Source organism: Tetrao urogallus (assembly GCF_951394365.1).
Source record: "Tetrao urogallus genome assembly, chromosome: 6".
Lineage (NCBI taxonomy): Eukaryota > Metazoa > Chordata > Aves > Galliformes > Phasianidae > Tetrao > Tetrao urogallus.
The window spans coordinates 25,242,930-25,265,945 of record NC_136819.1 but is presented as its reverse complement, the minus strand read 5'-3'; the positions used below and the strand labels follow the sequence as shown (position 1 = coordinate 25,265,945).

General features: G+C 42.3%; 1 protein-coding gene across 1 annotated transcript in view; it reads right to left on the bottom strand.

The window, feature by feature from the left end:
* MAPKBP1 (mitogen-activated protein kinase binding protein 1) overlaps positions 1-23,016 on the bottom strand; it is a gene marked incomplete at both ends in the record, with an annotated part of 87,886 nt that overhangs the window by 23,635 nt on the left and 41,235 nt on the right. The window contains 15 exons of the mRNA XM_079537209.1: positions 421-496; positions 1,537-1,658; positions 2,097-2,167; positions 3,912-4,037; positions 4,313-4,404; positions 4,515-4,699; positions 5,044-5,190; positions 6,194-6,383; positions 8,425-8,585; positions 9,011-9,028; positions 9,643-9,825; positions 10,697-10,834; positions 12,212-12,382; positions 15,284-15,341; positions 15,925-15,987. Of these exons, the coding sequence (XP_079393335.1) occupies positions 421-496; positions 1,537-1,658; positions 2,097-2,167; positions 3,912-4,037; positions 4,313-4,404; positions 4,515-4,699; positions 5,044-5,190; positions 6,194-6,383; positions 8,425-8,585; positions 9,011-9,028; positions 9,643-9,825; positions 10,697-10,834; positions 12,212-12,382; positions 15,284-15,341; positions 15,925-15,987 (1,801 nt within the window). The remainder of the gene's footprint in view (positions 1-420; positions 497-1,536; positions 1,659-2,096; positions 2,168-3,911; positions 4,038-4,312; positions 4,405-4,514; positions 4,700-5,043; positions 5,191-6,193; positions 6,384-8,424; positions 8,586-9,010; positions 9,029-9,642; positions 9,826-10,696; positions 10,835-12,211; positions 12,383-15,283; positions 15,342-15,924; positions 15,988-23,016) is intronic.

Genomic DNA, 23,016 nt, shown 5'->3' with positions numbered 1-23,016 from the left:
AAAACTGACAGCAACAATCAAGAAAGTCACAATGAGATATCTGAAGCAAAAATACAAGGACTAAAGTAAACAGACTGAATTATCTCCTGATGAATATTGTTGCAGTTCTGCTTGCTGCTACAGCATGACCCTGTGTCTCGCTTCAGACAGGGGACAGGGAAGTTATGATTATCCACTGATTCTTCCTATTTTAGCCTGATGAAATCCAAACACTTTACCAGTCCTCCAGTCCTTAAGGACAGAGGTACAAGGAAGAAGAAGCAGGATAAGGAAAAGCAAAGTAGAGAGCAGGCAAGAAGGGTAAAAAACAAAACAAAACAAACAGCATTATGTCCAGATTCATATATCATTTTCTGAGCTCTAAGGTGCACTCAGAAGAGAAGGAAAAATAAAAAGGGAAGAAGAAAGAAAACAGCTTACTTTGATGAGGGTGCCATCTTCACCTTGGGATCCCTTGTACAGCTTCTTCTGCTTCCCACTGCTTATGTTGAAAACCCTGAGGGAAAAGTAAGACAACATCACGCATGTTAACCACGTACTGCTCTGTGGCTTTTGTCACCAGGAACCTTCACTCTTTCCGCTCCTCATGACAGACCTCACTCCTGGGAGCTGCAGCCTCTGCAAACTATAATCACCATTTAAATGTTTAAGAAACAATCAGTAAAGTAATGTAGAGGCCCAAGAATGGATGATTCAATACCAAGTAGATTATCTGATTTAAAATTCAGGTTTGATTCTCAAGCTTTTGATCAAGAGTAAGTACAGTATCAGGGCACTGCAGAGGAGTCAAGTAAGAGGGAATGAACCTCGTGATACCTTGTAACAGCTAACCATTATATATCAGGAATGGCTGGTAACAAGCTCCATCCAGTTCCACCTCCTATAAAAATATCTGTGGTTTCTTCATACTAAAAGATGTAATATTTAAGAGAGCAAAACTCTTTATTTACATAAGAATTCAAAAAACAAATGACATTTAGCAGTAGCACCAAATTATGTCCAGAACTCTAAGCATCTCACCCAGACACAACAGAAGACACACAACTACAGGGAGTCTCCTTTGCTTTGAATGTAGAAGCAGACAGATTGACAAATGGATTAAAAGGGAACAGAGAATGGACTCCACTTGTAAAAAGACAGTCACATCTAGCTCAGTTTTAGGTTCCTTCAGTTCCAGCTACTTTATAGGACCTCACAGCTTCTTACTAGACATATTTTTAAAAGCAAAAATGACCACAGTACATAAGTTCTTGTCCCACAGCTCAGTGGTGTGCTTGCCAAGGAAGGCACACTTTCTCTCTCCAGTAGAAAGACTCTGTTCTGCAGAGCAATGTAGTGAAAAGCCAAAAGCCCAATGGACATTTCTGCATATCTACACTTTGACCCCTTGCTGATAAAAGAAACAACCTCACTGAGTTTGAGGTGAGACCTCAGATCAAAGTGCTGCGGCAAAGAACCAAGGAACAATGATGGCACTGGAACTGCCTTGATCATTCATGATTGCAACAATATTTTCAAGATAAGAACTGAACCAACCTGATGTTACGATCCTGACAGCCAATAGCTGCGTATTTCCAGCTGGGGTCCACATCCATGTCATACAGAGTGGTCTTCCTAACAATGTGATGCGTTCGGGTAAACTGAACTCCTTCCCCTGTCTAAGCATATGGGTAAAATGCTATGTCAAAATTAAGTAGTTAACTAATTATTAAAAACTTCCAAATACAGATGAGCCTTATAACACAGATAGCATAAACCCTTCCCACTAACGAGGTCTGCTGGGAGCAGTGTAGCAAACTCCTCTCTCCAGCCCACACTCTTTCACCACTCTCCACAGTATCTGAGACAGCAGAAAAAAAATAGATATCCTAACAGCTCTCTACTTTGCATATCGCTGAGAGAGGTCAGGCTCATGGCAGCTTCATGCTTCACACAAATAGTTCTCTGAATGTAATCGCTTGTACTGAGACAGAGTGGGAGACAGTGAGACTGAAACATCAACAAGCTCTTGTATAAACTCTGTTATCGCTCTTTCAATTAGTTCCTTTGTGGTGAGATTATTAAAAAAACAATACATAAAGCTGCAATAATGTTACCTTCTGCGCAGTGCGGAAATAGATGCTCTTGTCTGCACCACAGCTTATCATTCGCACTTTCCCATCATTGGCTAGAACAAAAATGAAGGAGCTGATCAAAACATGAATACAAATACACGGTGAAAGAAATGCTTCAATCTATACCACTGCTCTTTTATTCCAGTCCTAATTAACTAAAACTGGCTCCTACCTTAGCAATAAGGATGCTGCAGCAATATAGAAGGCCCTGTTAAGGGACTGAATTTGTTAATACTCCAAGTGCACGAGTTCTCAATACAGAGATCTTAGATAACAGATTAGGATGTAATTGTCTTCTCTCCCAGTAACATGCTAGCATTCTTATTCTCTATGTGCCATAACACTTTGTGGTAATACGATAAGAAAAAAGTAGGTTACACTCAGTATAAGCTGCAAATGGACAACAGGGCACATTCCAGTCATCAAACTCAGTCACATATTTCTTGCTGCCTTTTCTTATTTAAGGGTCAAGATTTTTTCTTCCCTGAGCACACCAATCCATTCCTTCATCAAAGCAACATCTCAGTGGAATGAAAATGTATCCAATATCACACAAGACCACTTGAACAGCAAGTTAGAGCAATTTAGTTATAAAACTGCACAATGGCCTTAGCCACCAGGTCTATGAGTGCATTTCCCCGTCTCCTGGGAGTTCAGCTCACTGCATTCAAAGCCAACTCACCAAAAAGACAGAGCCATCAGAGGACTTTGGCTGGCTTTAGAATTACTTGAGAAAAAGCTTGAAAGATCCTCAGCAGAAGTTCCCTGAAGGTATTCTATGAAGCTTCAGCAAGGCCCCCATTATTCACACAGAAGCTACTTTTAAGCTCAGGTTCTCATCCTTGAACCCCAACTAAACATTAGTGCAACCGCACTGCAGCCACACCTATGCCTGGCCACGTACCCTACTGATCCAAATCCTGACCCTCACATTCATTTCCTGATTTGTACTCAAACCTGCCTTGCAGCTATAGGCTTGCTTGGAAGCCACTTTACTGTGATCAGCCTTACTGTCTCCTCCAGACTGACTCTGGACTTGCTGACTCGTCTTCCTGACTTGATCTTGGATTTGCCTTATCACTATAGATTTGTCCAGTGATCTGAATTGCTGGCTTAATGTAGTTACTGTCACTGAACTCTGCTTCACCTTGCTTAGGTTCTGTGGACTTTCCCATTGTCACTGATGTCACTACCCCTGCCTGCCTTCCAGTCACCCTTGGCTACCAGCACCTCTGGTAGCCAACTCCAGTTGCTCTTTAACAATAGCACACCAAAACACACTAATGTTTTGGAGCACCAGTAGTAAGGGTGCTGGGGATACAGCATGCTCCGTTCCATAAATGCAAAGTCTCACATTGGTTTGCAGTGACAGATCCATTCATGACCAATTAATCTCAAAATATTTTTTATGACTTTTAGTGCTTTTCAGAGGATGACTGTTCCACAGTTCTCCTCACTAAGGACAGGACATAACCATCTGACATTAGTCACAGAGAATAAATCACTATAGAAAATAGATTTCTAAAGAAATGCTTGAGGCTTCAATCAGGAGAGGCTTCAATGCTTAAGGCTTCAATCACTTTTTTATGAAGGAGGAAAAAAGGATGGGGAAGTAAAAGTGAAAAGAAGGCACTTCTGTTAGGATGAAAGCTACAGGAGATGACAAAATAGTAGCTGTATCTTTAGCCTGGTCTAACCTAGTATTTAAGTAGATAAGTTGACTTCAAAGCCATAGTGAGACAACAGGACAGCAGCAGCGCTCAAGTCCAGCTTTGGAGAGAGACAGTGGGTATCTACCTGCAAACTTCACAGAAGTGATGGAAGAAGAATGTTCATCCAGGGTCTGCTGCAGGCTGTAGTCCTTTCCAGCATCCAAGACATGAATCAATCTATCCCGACTGGCAGAGGCTAAGAGCTTTAACCCTTTAAAAAAGCCAAGAAGAGGGTAAGACCATTACTGAAAATCCATTTTCTCTTCCAGTCAGCATTTTACAACAGTTTCTTCTTAAGTCATCTAAGGGACATGACATACTACAGTGAATTGCATGGATGGACACAAAGAAATGCCCTCAGATTTCACACAACAGAAAGAACAAGTTTAAATCTCAGCCTACAGTACCCCAAGGAAGAGTAGAAGGGAGATGTATTTTTCAAAGTCTGGTTCTGCTGGCCCAGTAGAGGAAAATAATTTCATTTACCTGTGTCAGGTTTGGAGTACTCCAGGCATAGAATCTCAGAGTCATGAGCTTCTACCTTCAGCATTTCCTGCAGAGACTGCAATTCATATATCCTAAGACATAATATGACTGATTTCAGTATGTCAATAAAACCAGCAAGATCTGGGTTTGAGTCTCATGCCTATCCAGCTCTCATCCTGTGCAAGAAGCTCCATGGGATTACCTGAGAGTGCCTATCCTGTCCCCCGAGGCCAGGTGCTCCCCACTGGGACTCACACAGACAGTGCGTATCCCCACCTTTGTGTCCATCACTTGTGTATCAGCTTTGTCTGCACTTCCCCCTGAGTTGTAATCTGTGTCCAGAAGTACCTGAGTGTTGTCATCTACATAGATGATTTTCATCAAGTCCTGGGTAAACAACAAACCAGAAAAATATTAATTAGTTACAAAACATTAAAATGAAGTATCCTTACAAATGGACAACATAAAAACTTCACTGGCAGTAATTCTGTAAATGGTGACATCTTTCAGCTAAAAGCCACAGTCCCCCAGGGCCATTTTAGACAAACTATCTTTACATATGTTTTATGCTTCTTCAGTTTCATATATTTTATTAAACATTCGCTCTACTTACAGAGAAGCCTTCATTGAGTTAGACATCTAAAGAAGTTTGAGTCTTAACTTGGGAATACTTGTATATTAAAAAAGAACAATCCTGAGGGCAGTGAGGAGATCAAACCCTGGGATCTTACATTGCTCAGGATGTTGCGGTGCAAGGCGGTGCCATGAATGTTGGAGCTCTCAGTGTTCCACAGACGAATGGTGTTGTCAGAGGAGCATGTGATGAAAGAACCAGGAGGGAGGCATGACTGATTGCTGTCCTTCACCTCAGGATACATCTAAGGGCAGGTAAAATCAACCTCTGAATGTGATTGCCCTGCGCCGGCATCACCAGCAGCAAATTTCATAACAAAATTAAATCAAAGAGCTGTCCTCTCTACATTCTGGAACAGCAGGAGACAGACAGAAATCCTCCTAAGGAAAATGTGACCCCAAACTAGAGTTTCACATTCACTTCAAATGTTATCAAGATTATAAACACACTTCCCTGAATGTAGAAGCCTGCAATAAGTCAGCACCTTTTGTTTCTAATGATTCAAAAGCTATGCAAAAATGTTAAACACTGTTGTTTGAGAATTTCAAGTACTATTGTGGATTTATAAACCAGGAGGAAAGAAGAGATGTAATTAGCCAATATACAAGAAGAGTTCTCAACCTCTTCCCACTTTCTTTCCACTTTTCTCTTTCCTGATCACTGTCAGGATATATACCATCATACCAACTGCACCGTTTCCAATATCTCCTAGCCTTTCCTATGTCCATTCAAGGGAAGTCAACCAGATAAAATGGAAGGCAATAACCACTTGAGAGACTAATGTAGGAAGTACTGGTAAATGGGTTAATGAGGATCAGAGCTGAGACCTTACTAGTTTAATTCCTCTGACTTTGGAGCACTTGCTCACCACAGCCCTCAAGCAGCTTTTTTGAGGTCAGCAGTAAACTCTTGGGCACTTGTGAAAGAGGCCCCTCCATCCAGCTCTGTATAGTTCAATTCCTTCTCTGACTTCTCATCTTTTAGTAGCAAGATTTAGTAGCAAGATGCAGTAACACGCTGCATCTAAAGCATTAGGTCCACAATGGCAGAGCAGCCAAAGAACTGCCTCCAGCTCCAACACAAGCCCCATAACAACCACAGTAATCACAGAAGGAGAGCTGAATCAATTCTTTCTCTCTGCATTCAGTGTTTACATTTAAGTTTGGCAGTTCTTAAGATTACTTCCCCAGCCACAACTTGCAACCCAAGACTTGTACCTGCAGACAACATTCCCCATCTATTTTTACCTCAACATTCCACACACAGGACGAGTGATACAAAGCAGAGTAGACTTTGCCCACTTTCTTCGGGTCTTTGACATCCCATACATACAGGCTGTGGTCATTGTATACACAGGAAAGCCACTGGTTGGTGGGGTCAAAGGTCAAGGCAATTGTGTCTGGATACTTCGCATCAGCCGTACCGGAGAAAAGACGACTGTGCAAAGAGAGAAGAGGCTGGTTAACTTGTGCTCTCCTGGAGTTCAAGCAAGGAGTCAAGCAAAGGAGTGCAGATTCACTGCAGGGATCTGGCAAGTACACTGTTGCTCATATATGTAGAAAGAGCAGCTGGCTGGGAAGACCTGTCTGCTGAACAAACGAAGTCCCAAGGAAAGCCAGGAAGTCCCATAGCAAAAGTCATTCTCCTTACCACACAACCCAGAGTCCCACCACAGACAGGCATTTCACTCTCCCTGAAGGATCACCAAAGAGGATACTTAATCATCACTGGAGGTTATCATCATTTACCAGTACATAATCAAGTGGCAAATCCAAGTCAAGCAACCCCAAAAGAAAGGGAGGGAGGATCATCTTTTGGTGGGTGCTATTTTTTGTTTATTGACTGCAGAAACTGCTCCTGTACAGCAATGAAGGGGAAGAGTGCCACATTCAAAAGATAGCATATCAGCACAACAGACAAAGAATGATTCATTTCAGTTGCCATGTATCTGTTATGCTTCCCTTTCACCCCTGCCCCACACAAAAGCTACTTAGGGCTGCTTGGAACACTCATGAGATGGGAAACTGAAGACGGCAACCCCTTCTAGGCAGGCAAGCAAACTCAAATACAGAGGAATTCTGTAGAATAAGGAAATGCACCCTTTACCATGTCACAACAAGATCATGCCACATGAACCCTCTGTCTCCTCAACAGAAGTCTCCTATTAACTCCTGCTGCCATGCACATAGAGAAGAAGCTATCTCCCCAGTCCCTCAGTGATGCTAACAATATTGAGTAAGGTAATTATAGCCAGACTGACGGGGTATTGACAATAGGTAACTGAAAAGGACTGAGGAAGATGCAAGAATGAGGGCCAAAATGCATCTAGTACAACAAACAATTGGAGACCTGCTACTGCAAGTAGCTTTGAGGTCTGGAGGAGCATAGCACAAATCCTATCAAAAAAAATAAAGTCATGAATACAGCTGTGGGCAGTTGCAATCAACTAAAAGGTGGCTCTGGCATCCACAGGAATATAAAGAGTCCTATATTTTCAAGCCTCTTTGGAAGTAATAAAAAAATTAAGATTACAGTTTACTCTAAGAATGCATGTTTACAAATCACATGAACGTTTCAGCTTGACTGATGATGAGAGCAGCAGACAGCACTTTTAAAAGGTCTGTGCATGCAATCGCTTGGTTTAGCACTACCAAAAGATGACAAACCTTGAACTGAGATAGATCTCTTTCTAGCTCAATTATTGGACCTACCTCCACATCTCACCGATCCCCTAAAGGAGAGCTACACAGTGCACAATTTGAAATTTCTCCTCAAGTTACCAATAAGTTTAGAGGAAATCTGTTGAGAAAAAAAATTGTTTCTCTCTCCAAATATCCAGTAGAATGATGGCTGGATTCAAATACCCTCAGATTTCCTTCCCTACTAGTGGAAAAGACAATAGCAAAAGACTGGGAAATTATCCATCTATCTCAGAAGGTCAGAAACTGAGAGACAGGGCAGAATATACTGATGCAAGGGAAAAAAAACCAAGACAACAGTGTACAAGGTAGAGAGAAGAAAGACCAAGAGCAACAGTAAAAGACTGCAGGGAAGCTTTTGAAATAATATTTCATGAGAGCCTGGGCTCTGTTAATATAAGGAAGCTGCTACAGAGGAGAGTCTTCAACCTTCACCAGTGATAAGCAAAGGATGTTCCATGGCACAGAACAAATGAAGCTAGGCACAGCATCCCATATGTTCTCTGCCTGCCTGCTCACAGCAATCAATGCCAAAAGGCTGCCAGATAAATCCGAGCAATCCCAGGGAGAAGAGGAGTAAGATATTCTGTGTGAACCAGCAAACAGCTCTGGGCTGCAGCCCAGCCATGCCAGGCAAGGCTGTTACAATTCTGGAGGGATACTGCCACATACTGCCTATTTTAATCCATAAAAAGAGCGCTCAGCAGATGGCAAAAGCCTGGGGAACAGTTTTAACCCATACAAGCCTTCCTTGCCCCCCTCCGCCCTCTCCACAGTACCTGGCTTCAGTCACACTCGCGATGTCTGTTCCTAAAAAATGCGGCTTCGGCAGTGTGGTGACAAAGTGAAGGTTCAGAGGGTTAAAAATCCGCACGGTGCCATCAGCGCAGCCACAGAAGATGTAATCATGATTCACAGAGATGCAGTTTGCCACAGTAGTCTGTGGAGGACATAGCACACAAGGCTCGTGAGCAATGCGCTCTCACTTCTAAGGTCACCAAACACACAATAGAATGAACAGCAAATTGACAGACAAAGGAACTATGGTTAGAGAAGTGAAATGAACTTGAACCCCAGGAGTAAGGAAAACCCTAAAAATCCACGTTTCTTTTCTGAAGAGCTTCCACTTCAGCCTTGTTCTGAACACTGCTTTTTATCCTCTGTGACATTCACCACAGCTGACAGGCAAAGCAGCAACTCACCCTGTACTACTGCACCGATACATTACCTGTCCAAGAAGTCAAGAAAGAAAAACAAAATAATTCTCCCCCCTTCCAATGGGATCTGTACAAATGGCAGAAAAAGGTAAAAATGGACCGTGGTGATAAGGGGATGAGTTCAATGCAAAATTGTTCACCAACTTACTGTGAAGCTGTCTGTATTCTGAGCAAGAGTGAAAGGCAGAGTTTAGAGAAGAAAAAGGAAAGAAAAGAAGAGGCATTTCACTTCAGAGAAAGTATGCAAAGATTTTGTCTTGGTTTTAATACACTGGATCCTTTTGAGGTGAACATCTTACAATCAACATGAATGAAAATACACCCTCTAAAATTCTTAACTATGGGCTCACTGGTTTAGAATAGCCAAATCCACTACCTACTACCTAGAAAACCAAGAATTGAGATGCACAAGACAGGTTAGACACTGCAGAGAAAGCAGAAATTAGAATCCTACTAAGACTACTTCTTACACATGAAAACCCAGGAGGGACAACACAGGGGTTGCCAAAGCTACTCCAAGACATTGCTTTTCCAGAAGGCAGTAGCTGTAAGACAGACTTGAGAATGAAAGACCCTTAATGATTAATAAAATCCCTTTGCCAAGAAGCAATGCCATTTTTGTCTGGCTTTCCAACCAGTGTAAGTCACAAAGTGACAGAGGCCCAGTGACTTTTACTGCTAGTGGCCAGCTTGTGCTATCCGAGTGCTCTTACTGTCCCGCTGATCCTGCTCTGCTTCAGCCAGCATGAATATTACACAACAGGCAAACGTAAAACTCACCCTCAGCTCCACCCATTTGTCTAACAGCCTTTTTTCATTGAATTCACACAGCAGGCCTGAAGATGTGATACAGAAAGTGCTGTCAGCTTTTTTGCCTCTTCCACATGCCACGTCTGCAAAGAAGTTGTTCCTCAGTTCTCCAAGCAATCCCGAGCGACCTAGTAAGGGGACTGTGGCATTGACCTATCAATAACAATATAGGTTGTTAGAAACAGTGAGGCACTCTAGGAAGACAGACCTGTTGTTTTTTTTTTAAAGAAACAAACAAACAAAAAAAGAACATCAAGCCTTAAGTACTGAAAGGCTTCAAAGAAAGAGAACTGCAAAAAGCCTACAACGATATGCAGTGACATGCTTTACCTGCTGTGGACCCACTGGTTGCATGCTACGAGGATCACCAGTATTAACGATTCAGTGGAACACAACATGATTAAGGCCACCAAAAATGGGTTTCCAAACACATGACCCCAGAGACAGCATATCAACAGGAATAGCCCACCTTTTCATGATCAATCTGCAATTTATACCAAATGTCAACCGGTAGTCCAAGCATGAAAAAGGAATGCCTGTTCATGTGCACTCAGAAGAATGAGCATATATTGATTCCTGTTCCCTAGGTTAAACACTTTTGTTGACAGTTCACAAAATACATTCGCAAGATGCTCAGGACCAACATCAAACAGCCTTCCCTACTTCTGTGCTGCAAGGATATCAATAGCTGCAGCTCTTTTCTAGCCTTTTTTTCTCCTTTCATACATTTGACTATATAGAACAAGCAAAATGCTGTACAGCTCCAACAGCCGTAGCCCTACCTCAGCACAGGGTAAAACAAGCTGCCTTTGCAGCATGCATTTGCTACCAGTCTACAGAAAGATAAAAACATGATAGCCAGGGACGTGGAGCTGTTCTTGGAGGTCTTTTTCAACCTCTTCCATGATTCTATGATTCTAGCAAAATCAAAGATTCCCAGTTACCACAGCTTACTGAGACAAAATCCACCCTGCCATAAGATGAAAGTACTTGTAAGCTTGGCCCTTAATGGCCTTTTTCTTACCTTGGAGGTCTTGCTGTCATCCAAGTACCAGAACTTGATGTGCCGATTTCCAGCAGTGACAAAGTAACTGCAGTCCTCTGAGAATGACACAGCTGTCACTTTACTTGAGACTTTGTTGGCTGCCACTACAATGTTTTTCTGGAAACACAATCATTTAGATAGCTTAATTTTTTTTTTTTTTTTGCTCAGAAGCAAAGGAAACTTATTCCAATTACAGGTACATATTCACAACAAGTGCTGTAGCAGCACTATTCACTTCTGAATACAACTTCCCCAGAGGAAGCTGAGAGCATTGATTTGGCAGACAGAACAATTTACATTTACATTCAATTCCCTCTTTCTCATCGACTGGGACTGAGAACATACCAGCAGTCCTGCACTACTGCCTGCAGGAACTTGCAGTTTGAGTCTTGATATGCTAATTGCACAATCACAGGGAGCTCAGAGCAAATCCATTTCCCTTTATAAACAGGAAGACAGGCCATAAAACAGCACAAGGAGTTCTCCCAGCCTACAGGCAGTAATGTGGGCAAACCACTCAAGTTGGGGAACAGGTATTTTCTGTTAGGAAAACAGCACTTGTTTCTTCACGAATTCTCTCTTCTCCTTCGAGACAGGAAGCTTTATATGAAATAATCATGTCCGTACTGCAAAATACAAATCAAAACCTGCTGCACTTCTCTATGCACCTCAAAAAGTCAAAGAACTTGGGAAAGGGAGAACACAGTAGGAACGGACACTGTCCAAGCAGAAGAGTCAGATGACAGGAGTTCCTTGTCCCCAAAGACTACCCCTTCATTTATCTCCTCCTCACCTTTTCCCAATGATTAGAAGAGTGAATTAAAAAGTTTTCTCCTCTGTCTGTGGTGGGTTCTCAGTGCTGCAGCACACAGCTGACAAAAGTGTGCCATTTATGACTACTGCTTTTAGGAAGCGGTTGTTTTGTTTTTTATATATAAGCAGCACACACAAACATTTTCTAAAGAATAAGACACTGTTTTTCTTTCCACAGATTGTTGCCCCAACATAATGGCAGACATTTGGCCTACAGCAGCTTCCACTCACCGTGCTTTCTCTAAGCTCCCGTTCCAAATCATCAACAAATGAATTCAAGTATTAAAAACCCCAAAACAGTGGAAAAAAATGAGCCAAGTGCATCCACTGCACCAAGATTCACTGGCTGAAGAAAGTTTCTTTCCTGAATCTCATGAATTGTTTTTTTTTAACAAGCCTTTAAGAAAGCACAAGACTTTGTCAAGGCTTCAAAGTTCAGGCTCCTCTGACAGGACAGCAAGATGTCACACGTCTCCAATTATAGAGAATACTCCTTCAATGAAGTGATTTAGACCACCCCTAAGGGATTGGAGCTCTGTCATGTTCCAAACTTGTCTGCATCTTTGAATGTCAAAAAGATAATAATAATAAAATAGAGGCTGGAAGCAAGATGGAACCGTTACTGTCCTCTCCTTTTTATTTAACAACATTGTTGTCTACCCAACCTCCTGGAGAGCTTACCTTCCATGACCACACGTTGACTATCATGTCATGTTGGTACCCCACGGACACAATGTACTTGGAGCTGGGAGAGAATGCCACACAGGCCACCCCATACTTGTGCTCCTGGAGCTCAGCCACCTGGGTTCGTTCAGCCACATCCCACACCCGAACAGCTGGCATGTGCCCGCTCTGGAGGGGACAACAACAGAGAACAGTAAACGTAACTTCTGAGGTGGGTTCTGACAAGTTCAAGAACACATGTGGGGAGGGAGGCTTAGAAAAAGATGTCCATATGCCGGAATTGCAGGGGAGTGAGATGTGAGATTAGACTTGAGTTCCTGCAAATCTTTAAGCCCATACTGAGACTGCCAACCAAATGAGAATACATCTGAACAGGTGTCTGAAGTGTCTTAGAAGTTAAGGCTACGTCTCCTGCTTCACTCTTTTTCCTACTCTCCTCAGAAAATGGACAAAGACTGTAACACTACTTTTCATGCACATCCCTGATGTCTGCAATGGGAATTCGCAGCCAGTTTCTGAAGAGAATTACGTGACACTGCATCTCTGGACTCAGAGAACTGCCTAATGCAATGCGGACATCAGAGACCTCAAATCAGGTCATGCCACACAAAAACATGACGTGAATATTCATATTAATTATCATACATCATTTTAGGAAGGCAAATGGGAGACTAACACTATCATTTCTGTCTCAAAGGTAACAAACACACATGAATGCAAGCTGGCAGAATGTACATTAGGTAGTGATAAAGACAGTGAGGTAACAGACCCTCTGTGCTTTTCACACTTGTTCTCAAGAGAAAGAAAAACCCACAGACTTCAGAAATACCAATTCAGCAACTTCTTCCAGACAATTCAATTTTTTTCTTTATCTGTTATTAAACCAAATAAAACAAGAAGCAGCAGATGAGCTGAAACATTGGCCAAGAATATGTTTGATGAGCAAACCCTACTACAGAACCTATTTGTTATTTCACATTGCAATCTGCCAAACCAGTAGCTCGCAAGATAATATTTCCATGGCAACGAGGCAAAATGGTACCTTTTCTGAACGTGGCTAAGTCATCTGATTGTGTGGGAGAGGCAACTTTTATGACAAGAAAGAGAAATGAAAGCTTTAATAACTCCGAACTGTGAGTGTTTAATTGCCTTGTCCAAAAGCTTTGCCAAGTGACTGTGTGCAGCCTGGAGAAGTGCTATGGTTGGATTTTGCTGTATTTGCTACAGTTCTTTCTCCTGCAAGGCAGAGCTCGGGTCTCAAGGCGGCTGTCAAGATGTTACAGTGAGATAAATCAGTTGCTCATCCAAGCAATTACTGTACTTAAACACATACATACATGTTTATATATATATATATATATAATATATATATATATACACACACACATACATACTTCTCAACATCTTAGAATATACTTAGAAACTTTAACAAATTGAATTCGTATTCAATGACATAACAAACGCTCACCAAAAGCGAGCTCTGTATGCCTCCCATACATGAGGAATTTATGCCACCATGGGAAGAAAGTTAAAAATATATGAAATATAAAGTATTCAGAAGACATTTGATGCATATGGCAGGCCAAGGGCCTTCCTGAAAATCCAGTCATGCAGGAAGTTGAACTGCAACAAGGCAGTATTAACACAAGGCTGCTAAAAGCCAGTTTGACAAAGTGAATTCAGTAACCATTTCCCTGTGGGACTGCCCATAGGACAAAGTAAGAAGAGACTGCTACACCAGCAGGGGACACTACTCCACCAAATAATAACTCAAATGGGAGACATATGGGAGACATGTGGGAGGATACCAAAAAGAGAAACGGTCTTACAACAGGGTGAGACATGTTTTGTAGCAAGGGGGGGGGGATTTTTCCCTAGTAAAAGTGTCAAGCTGAATAGTTTAGGTTGTCAATAAGAAAAATATTCAATTCATTTTTCATTTCTTTTCCTACCACACATGAAAAAATAGAGTAGCAGAGGTACAAAAACAAGATTTTTATTTCCTTATGCATACAAAGAAGAAAATTTCATATAAATGTACAATACTTTTATATTTTTATCTTAAGACTTCAAGAGTATAAGGAGGCACCAAGAACATACTACAGTATAGAAGCTCTGATGGAAAATCTTGGGAGGGTGGGGGGGTGCTGGAGAGGTGTCAAGGCAGTCTCTGTCCTGAAACACTACAGGTTCCATTCTTGGCCCAGCTGTGGAGCCACCCAGTGACATGATAGCTGCTACTGCAATGAATGCTCTAGGGACCTCTGGAGTGCACAGCCACCTTCTTGACAGCTTGAACACAGAGCTGTGATATATTTCTCTCTGTAGCTGAGACTCAGGAGGGGACCTGTTTCACACATGCTTGCTCCCCATGTCTTAAAGAGGCATAGACTAGTGGTAAACTACCATTAATCTCAAAAAAGAGCAAACTGAGCCCAACCCTAAGAGAGACAGTCAACATGTCTGTAGATTTCTAACATAAAGTAGTTCCAAATTCATGACACACAGTCCATGTCTTGAGCTTCTAATGCACAACAGACATGCAGTGCAGTTATCCACATTCCCCCATTTAGGCATGTTTGAAAAGAAGAAGCAATCGTCACCTCCAGTCAAACATACAGTGCCAAACCACAGGCACTCAGATCTTCTGTCACTATTCCAAAAGCTCCAGTCCATACGTACTTTTTACTTTTTGCACACCACAGTTCAGCTTATCCTTGTCCTAAACTCTGTTTGATATTAAGGGCCATCCAAGCACTCTTCACTGTGCTAGAGTATAGCCACACTGCGCGTGTCCTCTCACTTACTTTCAGTCTACCTTCAGCCCACACAAGCCACTGCAGAAGATGCATCACCTAACCTAATGAAAAAAAGCACACTAAAAACCTGCCAGCAAGACCATCCAGAGCTGCCCATAACCTGATCGTTCTTTCAAGGGATGCAACGTTTTACCTTCAAGGGATAAGTTTCTCTGGGCAAAGGCTGTTATTCACTGGCTTGTTTTTTCTAACACTCTGCCACACTTCAAAACGGGCTAGACAAGGTGTGCCTCTCTTCTCTCCCACTTACCTCTCCTGTAACCAAATATTTTCCATCTGGAGAGAAAGCGAGTGCTGTAATTGTTTTCCTAAAACAAAGAAAATGACACTGAGAAACATTTCCAACAAATGATTTCATTTCAATACATCATGATTGGGGAGTAGGCTGGGACAAACTGGAAAGAGGCTCAAATCACACGTACTAGCCTGACACAATAGTTCTGCTTTACCAGAAGTCTTAACACTTGCCCTGGGGATTTCCTGGTGCCCAAATCTCTAGCAGTATGCCTACAACACTGGACATGCTCCAAATGTTGGTTCACCCCCATACTCACACCTTTATTCCAGACACAGGACTGGTATGAGTCCTAACTCCCTTACTGAGGCCATAGTTTCAGATGAAGAAAAAAAAAAACATACAGATACCAAGGAGTTCTTGCAAGCCTAACGGTTCCTCATGGGGCCGCAAAATTTATGAGCTGCTGCCTCATCAATAACAGCACCCCACATGAGAAGGAGGTAGAGTTAAGCCAGCAGGCAGGCTCTCCCCAAGGCAACTCTCACAGAGGGGATTAGCTGGGAGCAATAGAAGTCCCTATACTTTACTCAAGCCATAAAAACCTTGAAATCTACCTCCCACAGAGAGCCAAGTCATCTTGAAACTTTACTCACCTGGAACTGTTTAGAATATGGTGTTGCTTATTTTTTCTAGGGTTGAACAGCACAACAACACACCTAGACGGAAGAAACAGAAGAAAAAAAGTTTGCATAAGTATATCTATGTAGAAGAACAAAGAGCTGTGCTTGCTGGGAGAGCAGCAGTGTACATAGCCTCAGAAAAATGGTCCATCCCCTCACTTTACAGGCTGAGCTTTGGCTACTCAGGAAATGCAAAAGGAGAATTGCAAATTTCTCTCATAAGGAGGCGTATGTGTGCTAGTATCATAAAAATTACCCTTCTTGCATCTGAAAGCCATAAGCCTCTGATTGCTCGTGCTGGAAAGAAAGGTTAATAATGAGTCTATGTGATTGCTGTAAGAGATTAAGTCCCCTGCCATAAAAACAACCGTCTGTACCAACTACCAAACCAGTATGTCTAGAGCAGAACAAAAATGTGATTTTCCAACAAGGATGAAGAAAATAGGTAATTTCTAGAAAATCTCAGCATTGAGGAGTTAAATTCTTGTACCTTGCCCATGCCACAGGACAGAAAGTTGTTGAGCACAGCATGAGAGGTGGCTGGCAGCTAAGAAATGAAAAACCACAGTGTCAAAATCTATTAACCCAAAAGACATATCTGAATAAACAATTTGCTTAGGAGCTGTATAGAAATCTCTCAGAAATACGAGCTGCAAAAGTAAGTAGCAAATTCTGCTAATCAATGTAATTGTCACCATCAGGAACAAATCAGTCACAGACTGAGAGCAGAGTGACTGAGAAAAGGCCCCAATTCCACATGAATCTGTCCAGCAGACGTGGTGCTTCAACCTACCACAAGCAGCCTGCAACATTTCCAGGTCCTGCATCTTCTCCACTCCACATAAACACTGACAGTTTCAAAAATCCTCATATAACAGCATTTGTTTGGTAGAAGAGAGCAGTAGCCATTGGTTACATCAAATAATAATAAAAAAGCCAAACCTCCCCCCAAAAAAACCACCACCACCCCCATGGTGGTGCACCAAGGGCCCTTCCTGCTTGCTCCTGAAAGCATAAAAGGAAAGAAAAATTGGCCTCAGGCAGAACAGCAATTGCTCTAATGACTTTGTGCCCTATCTCTCACTTCATCTCTAAAACAGAAATCGAGGGTTTTGTCTCTCACTGTTAACATACACTGCCAATGCTCAGACTCCTGGCTCCTCCTTCGCAGCCATGCTAGCAGAGCACTGCCCGATATCCAAGCTCCACCGTCAGCAGCAGTCACTACCAGGGACTGCACTTACATACTATCACACTGGGTTTCACCCACGTGTGCCAGGCCACAAGCATCACTCACAGGAAAAATGCACAGGATAGACAAGTAGCACAGTTGGTCCAAAGTAGACAAGGAAGACGACAAAAGCACGGGAACAGTATCCCAATGTAGGCAGCAAACAAGCAGCACAGCTTGACACCATGCTGTCCAGGGCCCTGTTTGTGCTCCCAGCAGTACTTGGTGCTCACTGTGCTGTCAGCCCAGGTTTGGCAGGGTCTCACCTCTGCCATCTCTGCAGAGGCTTGCTTCTCTTTCCCTGGGCCAGGCAGCTCCCTCTTTACATGGACTAGCAGGGCAACCTTCCAGAAGCAACGTACATTTTGAAATGGCAAAGAGAATAGGAAGGAGTACTGACACACCAAGGCTTTCAACTCAAAGTCCCTGGTGGAAGCAGTCATACTCCATTAACTTCAATAGTTCAAAGCAGACCCAGTCAGATGTTACCAAAGCTTTAACCTCCAAGTCACCAGCCATTCACAAGAAATGTCCCAGATTGGACTGCTCTACACTTCCTCCCATCATTCTCTATTCATGCCCCATGCAGAAGGCCAAGGCAATAAAGGCATCAAGCTTTCTTAACAGTGAAGGCTAGCAGCCATAACCAGAAATATGACCTTGTGCAAGAATGTGGAAGAGGAAATAAGGAATCTGTTCAGACTGAGATTGATCCTTCCACACTTTTTATCCTGGGGAACCAATCTGGAATTTCAAGTCAAAGCTATGCTATTAATTTCTGAAGGATTACTGTAAAGAAGCAGGTGGTTTGTGATTCATTAACAAGCCCAGTGAGGTTAAGCCTTGTAAATCATGAGATATGGAATAGGAAGATGGCAGATATGAATATCTGCCTAATCTCAAATCTCCAGCTAATCAGAAAAGCAAAGTAAAACTCCACTACGTGAAGTTTGATAGGTCTAATGGACTAAAATACTGTTGGATTATTGACAATGATGAATTTTACTAAAAATAAGCAAAGAAAACATTAGAAAGAATAAAGGAAAGACTCAACATCCTGGAAAATAATTTCCTATATATTCTGAAGAAGAAAGTGACTTCAGAGAACTGAAGCCAGACTAAAAACACAGGAAAAATGTGAAAAACAAACCATGGTCTTCAAACCAGGCAAGTAAACAAATGACTTCCTAGTATAGTGAGCCACTAAAGTCCAGTTCTTTACCATTAGTAACTTCCAGAACAGAGCCTTTGGCCTCTCACAGTTAAGAATTTTAGTTCAGCTGAGCTGCAGAGTTGGTAGTCTCCCTGTGAGCCTGCCTTCCCTTCTTCTTCTTGGCTCCCAGTGATGTCCAGATCTCCAGTGGCAAGGTAAGGGCCACTCACCTCAACACCAAGGAGAACTGACAAATTACTACATGAGTCTCACAGGTTAGAGTCCCACAGCAGCAGTCACAAACATGGATATTTTAACTCTGTCTTAAGAAACACCTATGCTCACTGAGTCGGACTCATAATGAATAAACTCTAGAAAGAGGAGGAAAAAAGAATTTTAGAAATAAGCCTGTAAGTATTGACTAGAAATACTAGAAATGCAAGTATTGACAAGAAACTAGCCTGCAAGTATTGACTAACGCCACAAAAAGGTATCTTTAACCTACAGACTTACTGAAAAAAAGATTGCACATGCTTATCTTGAGCTGTAAACTAGACTTGCTAATCAGTTATGGACTCATATGCCAATTAAGTCATTTGGGTAGACTAAAGTGGTCTTTTCACCTTGCTTTCTTGCACGAGCTGCTATCCAACAAAAACCACCCCACTGCTATGCTTTCCACCATCACCCTCTTGTCTGCCGCACACAAGAGCAATGAAGCTCCAGCTAACACTAGAGATACCTTATGTACCAGGATGGGAGGCCACAAGCCACAGATCTGACAGCAAGACACAAGTACTGTCTAGGGAGCAAGTACTGTCTAGGAGCACCTACCTTTGACAAATCGCCCCCTCCCAAAATGCCTGGCAAGGTGTGTAGTTGTCTCCACTCCAGAGAGCACATCGTCTCAAAGAGCAGATGTTAACCGCTTTCACCACTTTAACCTCTCGCAAGTGCTCAGGGCACCTCAGTGCCTGTTCACACACTTGGCAGTTCACAGCCCCAGAGCAGTTCCTCCACCTCACAATAGCTAAAAAGTCATTCTTCAGCAGGACCTGCAGCAGTTCCCAAACAATGGAGCTGACAGCTCATGAGTACTCTGGGTGTGCTTTGTTTCAGCAAAGTAACTTGATGTAGCAAAATAAAAGGAATGAAGACAAGGAATAGTCAAGACCATTGAACCACTTATTCTACGCTTTCTCCAATTTCATTATGGCTGCCAAGCTCTCAGGAGACTCAAAGTACCTACTCCTTTCTATTCAGATCAGCTTTAATCTTAGTTAAAATAATAAAAACTACTACCATGGAAAATTAACTGCATACAAGAGCATACAGTCATCTATCCATCCAACCCCCCTCTTTCTGCAGTTTTATAAGACTTCATTCAGCATCTCAGAGACAAGAGAGGTGCAAAGGACACAAGTGAAGAGAGCACTGCTCTTTTCGTTCCTAGCTTCCAACTGCGGATGCAGGCCGAGTAAAGTTCTCCAAACATTCACTTCCATAATGGTCATATCACCACTTCCCAAATAGAACCTGTCAAAACAAATTCAAGTTCAATGCATATTTGTCTGAAGAGAACTTTTTAAATGCTGGTGCCAACATGAAAACTGTCACCAGCTCTAAAAGCACTTGATCTGGGACCTAAACAAATACCCACCATGATGCACACTAGCTGTTCAAAGGTCAGTGCTGCTAGCAACCTTGTTCCAGCACAAACTCCACTACCTTCTCTGCAGCTGCACACACTGATGACAACATCACCTTTTTATGCACTAGTACAGTCTGATTTCCAAGACATTTATAGAAGCTGTTCATTGCCGTATAGATTACTATTGTACAAACCATCTATCCAGCCAGCTAAGATCAAGTGTCCTGCTTGTTTGTACACTGGCTCCTCAAGAGGCCGTTGACAATTGCATACATATTTAAAGGTTTATTCCTAGATCTATGACGTCACTCACAACCTTCAAGTAACACCTTCCTGATGCAAGCAGCTTTTAAAGACAAATGGCTGTGAAATCTCTCCCAGGTCTCCTGTTCCTCGTGGAGCAAGCACTCAGCAATTACAAAGGCCAGAATTGGCTATCACAGATGTCATGGGTTTTTGCAGCATCAGGAAGGCCACTTGGATCAGCCAATAAAAAAGCAGGGAAAGGTTCCTGGCAGAGGTTTCTAAACCTCCTTGAAAGCACAAACCCTATCTTACACATGCACAACCATGCACCACGTATGCAGATAAAAGCCTGGTGTTGCTTCAAAGGAGGAAAGGAGAAAGCAAATGTCTGAACAGTTCCCACTGGCTCCAGAGAAAAAATGCATATATATATATATATATATATATATATATATATATACGTATTAAATGTATATAACTATATAGATACATAAAAGAAGCAATTTCCATAAGCTAAATATAGAAGCAGCAATGAAGAGGAATTGGACGTCAGTATCACATTTACATGAAGTATATGACTCACTAAGCAGCAGTGGATCACTCCATGCCCTTTCCTCCTCATTTCCTCCCTGTTATTTCTGTCTCTCCTCCTCACAGTTCCACTCTTATTCTTCCCCAAATCCTAGTTTGCAAACATTTTACTCTTTTCTCATTGTCCCCTTGTTTCCCTGCACATCCCACTAGTCACATCCTTCTTCAGCAAGCTAGTGTCAAAAACATCTCTGCAGAAGTGAGCTTTCTTCCTTCCTTTGTCTGTAGGACACCCACCTCTCCAAGAGGATCAGGAAAATCAGAAATATATGACAGAATGATAGCACTGTGATAGTGATATGATGGTATTCCTTTCCCAAGTTATTCATCAACCCACTGTTGCCATATCTTGCAGGACACAGAACTGGAGCTGGAGTTCAAGGGTCAAATCGTCTCTTCAAAAGTATGTAGCCTATGCTGTAAAGGGAATGCCGTGTGGAAGAAAAGCTCCATGAAGCTGACAAAACAAATTCTGGCCTTTCCCACAAGCAGCGTCTTTCCGCAATGCTGCAAGAATAAAAGAAAAGAGCAAACAATCCCATTCCTTCAAAATTGGTCCATTTCTCAATTTCTGGCTCAGCCTCTGTTCCCTTCCCTAAAGTTATTCAAATGAGACTGCAACAGCTTCCTACGCACAAAATGCATGAAAAAGAAAACAAGCATTGATAAGAACAAAATCTTTTTCTTTTTCTTTTCTTCTTTTTTTTTTAAACATTGCACTGGTTGCCAAGGGAAGCTTGATCAGAGTGAAGCAGTATCTACAAAAGCTGGTGTTAATTTTCTATGTGGCAACTCTTTCTGCCAAAAAGCTGCTTTAATTCACAGCCAGGACTGGGTGCGGGTTAACAGTGATGAGAGAGGATGTGCACTTTGGCTATGTAACTGAACAGGTATTTTCATTCAGGTTATATTAATTAAATGCATTCTGAGAAGAACGGTGTATGTGTTGAAAGGTTAAGATCTGGGTATCGCTGCCTAAGAATAAAAGCCTTCAGAACTCTGCACCAAGCCATAACCAAGAAGGCTGGAAGGGTGGGAATCAGATGCAGAGAAATTCATACTTCAGGAACAAATACACATTAATGGAAAGACAAACAAGAAATCCACTGTAAAAAAGAAAATGATCAATATATTTAAGTGTCTCTAGGCTAACAGAGTAGGAATTTCTGGTTGCCAACCAGGAACACAGATGTTCTGATTAAAAGGCTAGGTGATACCCCAAATCTGCAGGATTGGGAGCAAAAATACAGGGCAAAACAGGCTCTGCTCCAAAAAACACACAAATGGCAGCACCAGATCAAACTTAAGTCCAGTATCTTGCCCCTAATAGTAGAGGAATGCACAGGCCTGGGGAAGAAAATAGCAGATTGTAAAGACACCTTCTAGACTCTTTCAGCCTCCAGAAACTTAACTTTCAGAGCTACCTTAAGGCAGTGGGAGAAAGATTTCTGTTTTTAAGCTCTTGCCAACCAGCACCAGAGCTTCATTCAAACTGAGCTTTAGCCAGCTAGCTCTCACCTGCATAGTAGTCTCTTACGCATTTAGACCAATCTGTAAAAATTTAAGAGTTTCACAACTTTAGACTTCTCCTTTTCAGAATCCCCGAGAGAAACTAGAAGTTACTGGGGGGGGCTTCAACACAGTAATGGATCCAAAAAAGCAATGGGCTCACCATGTCTTTCCCTGCCACAGAGTCACCACAGGGCATTTCCCTCCAGTTTTTCCATGCCTAAAAGCAGCAGGAAATCTTAGGGAAACCTGGTTGCACCAATCCACATGAAGAGGAAAAACCACACAGTAAATTTGGTCTGCAAGGCAAAGCAGGATTGTCAAGAAGGATTTGTAAGGATAACCCTCAAAGGGACAAGGGCAGCCTCTGCTTCTCCACCACTCAGCCTGTGCTGAACTCACACTGTTCATTTCTGATAGGCCAGACAAGCCTGGTATGAGGGAACACAAGATGAAGGAGCCTAATAGCCTCTCTTTGTCCAGCATCATTTGCTTTGCATAACCACAGGATAGCGCTCTGATTACTGTCCTCAGCTGAGGCAGGGTAATGCTAGAGACAGCTCACTTCCCAGTCATCCTTCAGTGCACCAAGATAAAAGAACAAAGAATGCAAGAGAACAACTTCTGCAACATCAAATACTGCAGCCTCAAAATGCTCGTGCACAAAAATCAGGGCCTGTATGA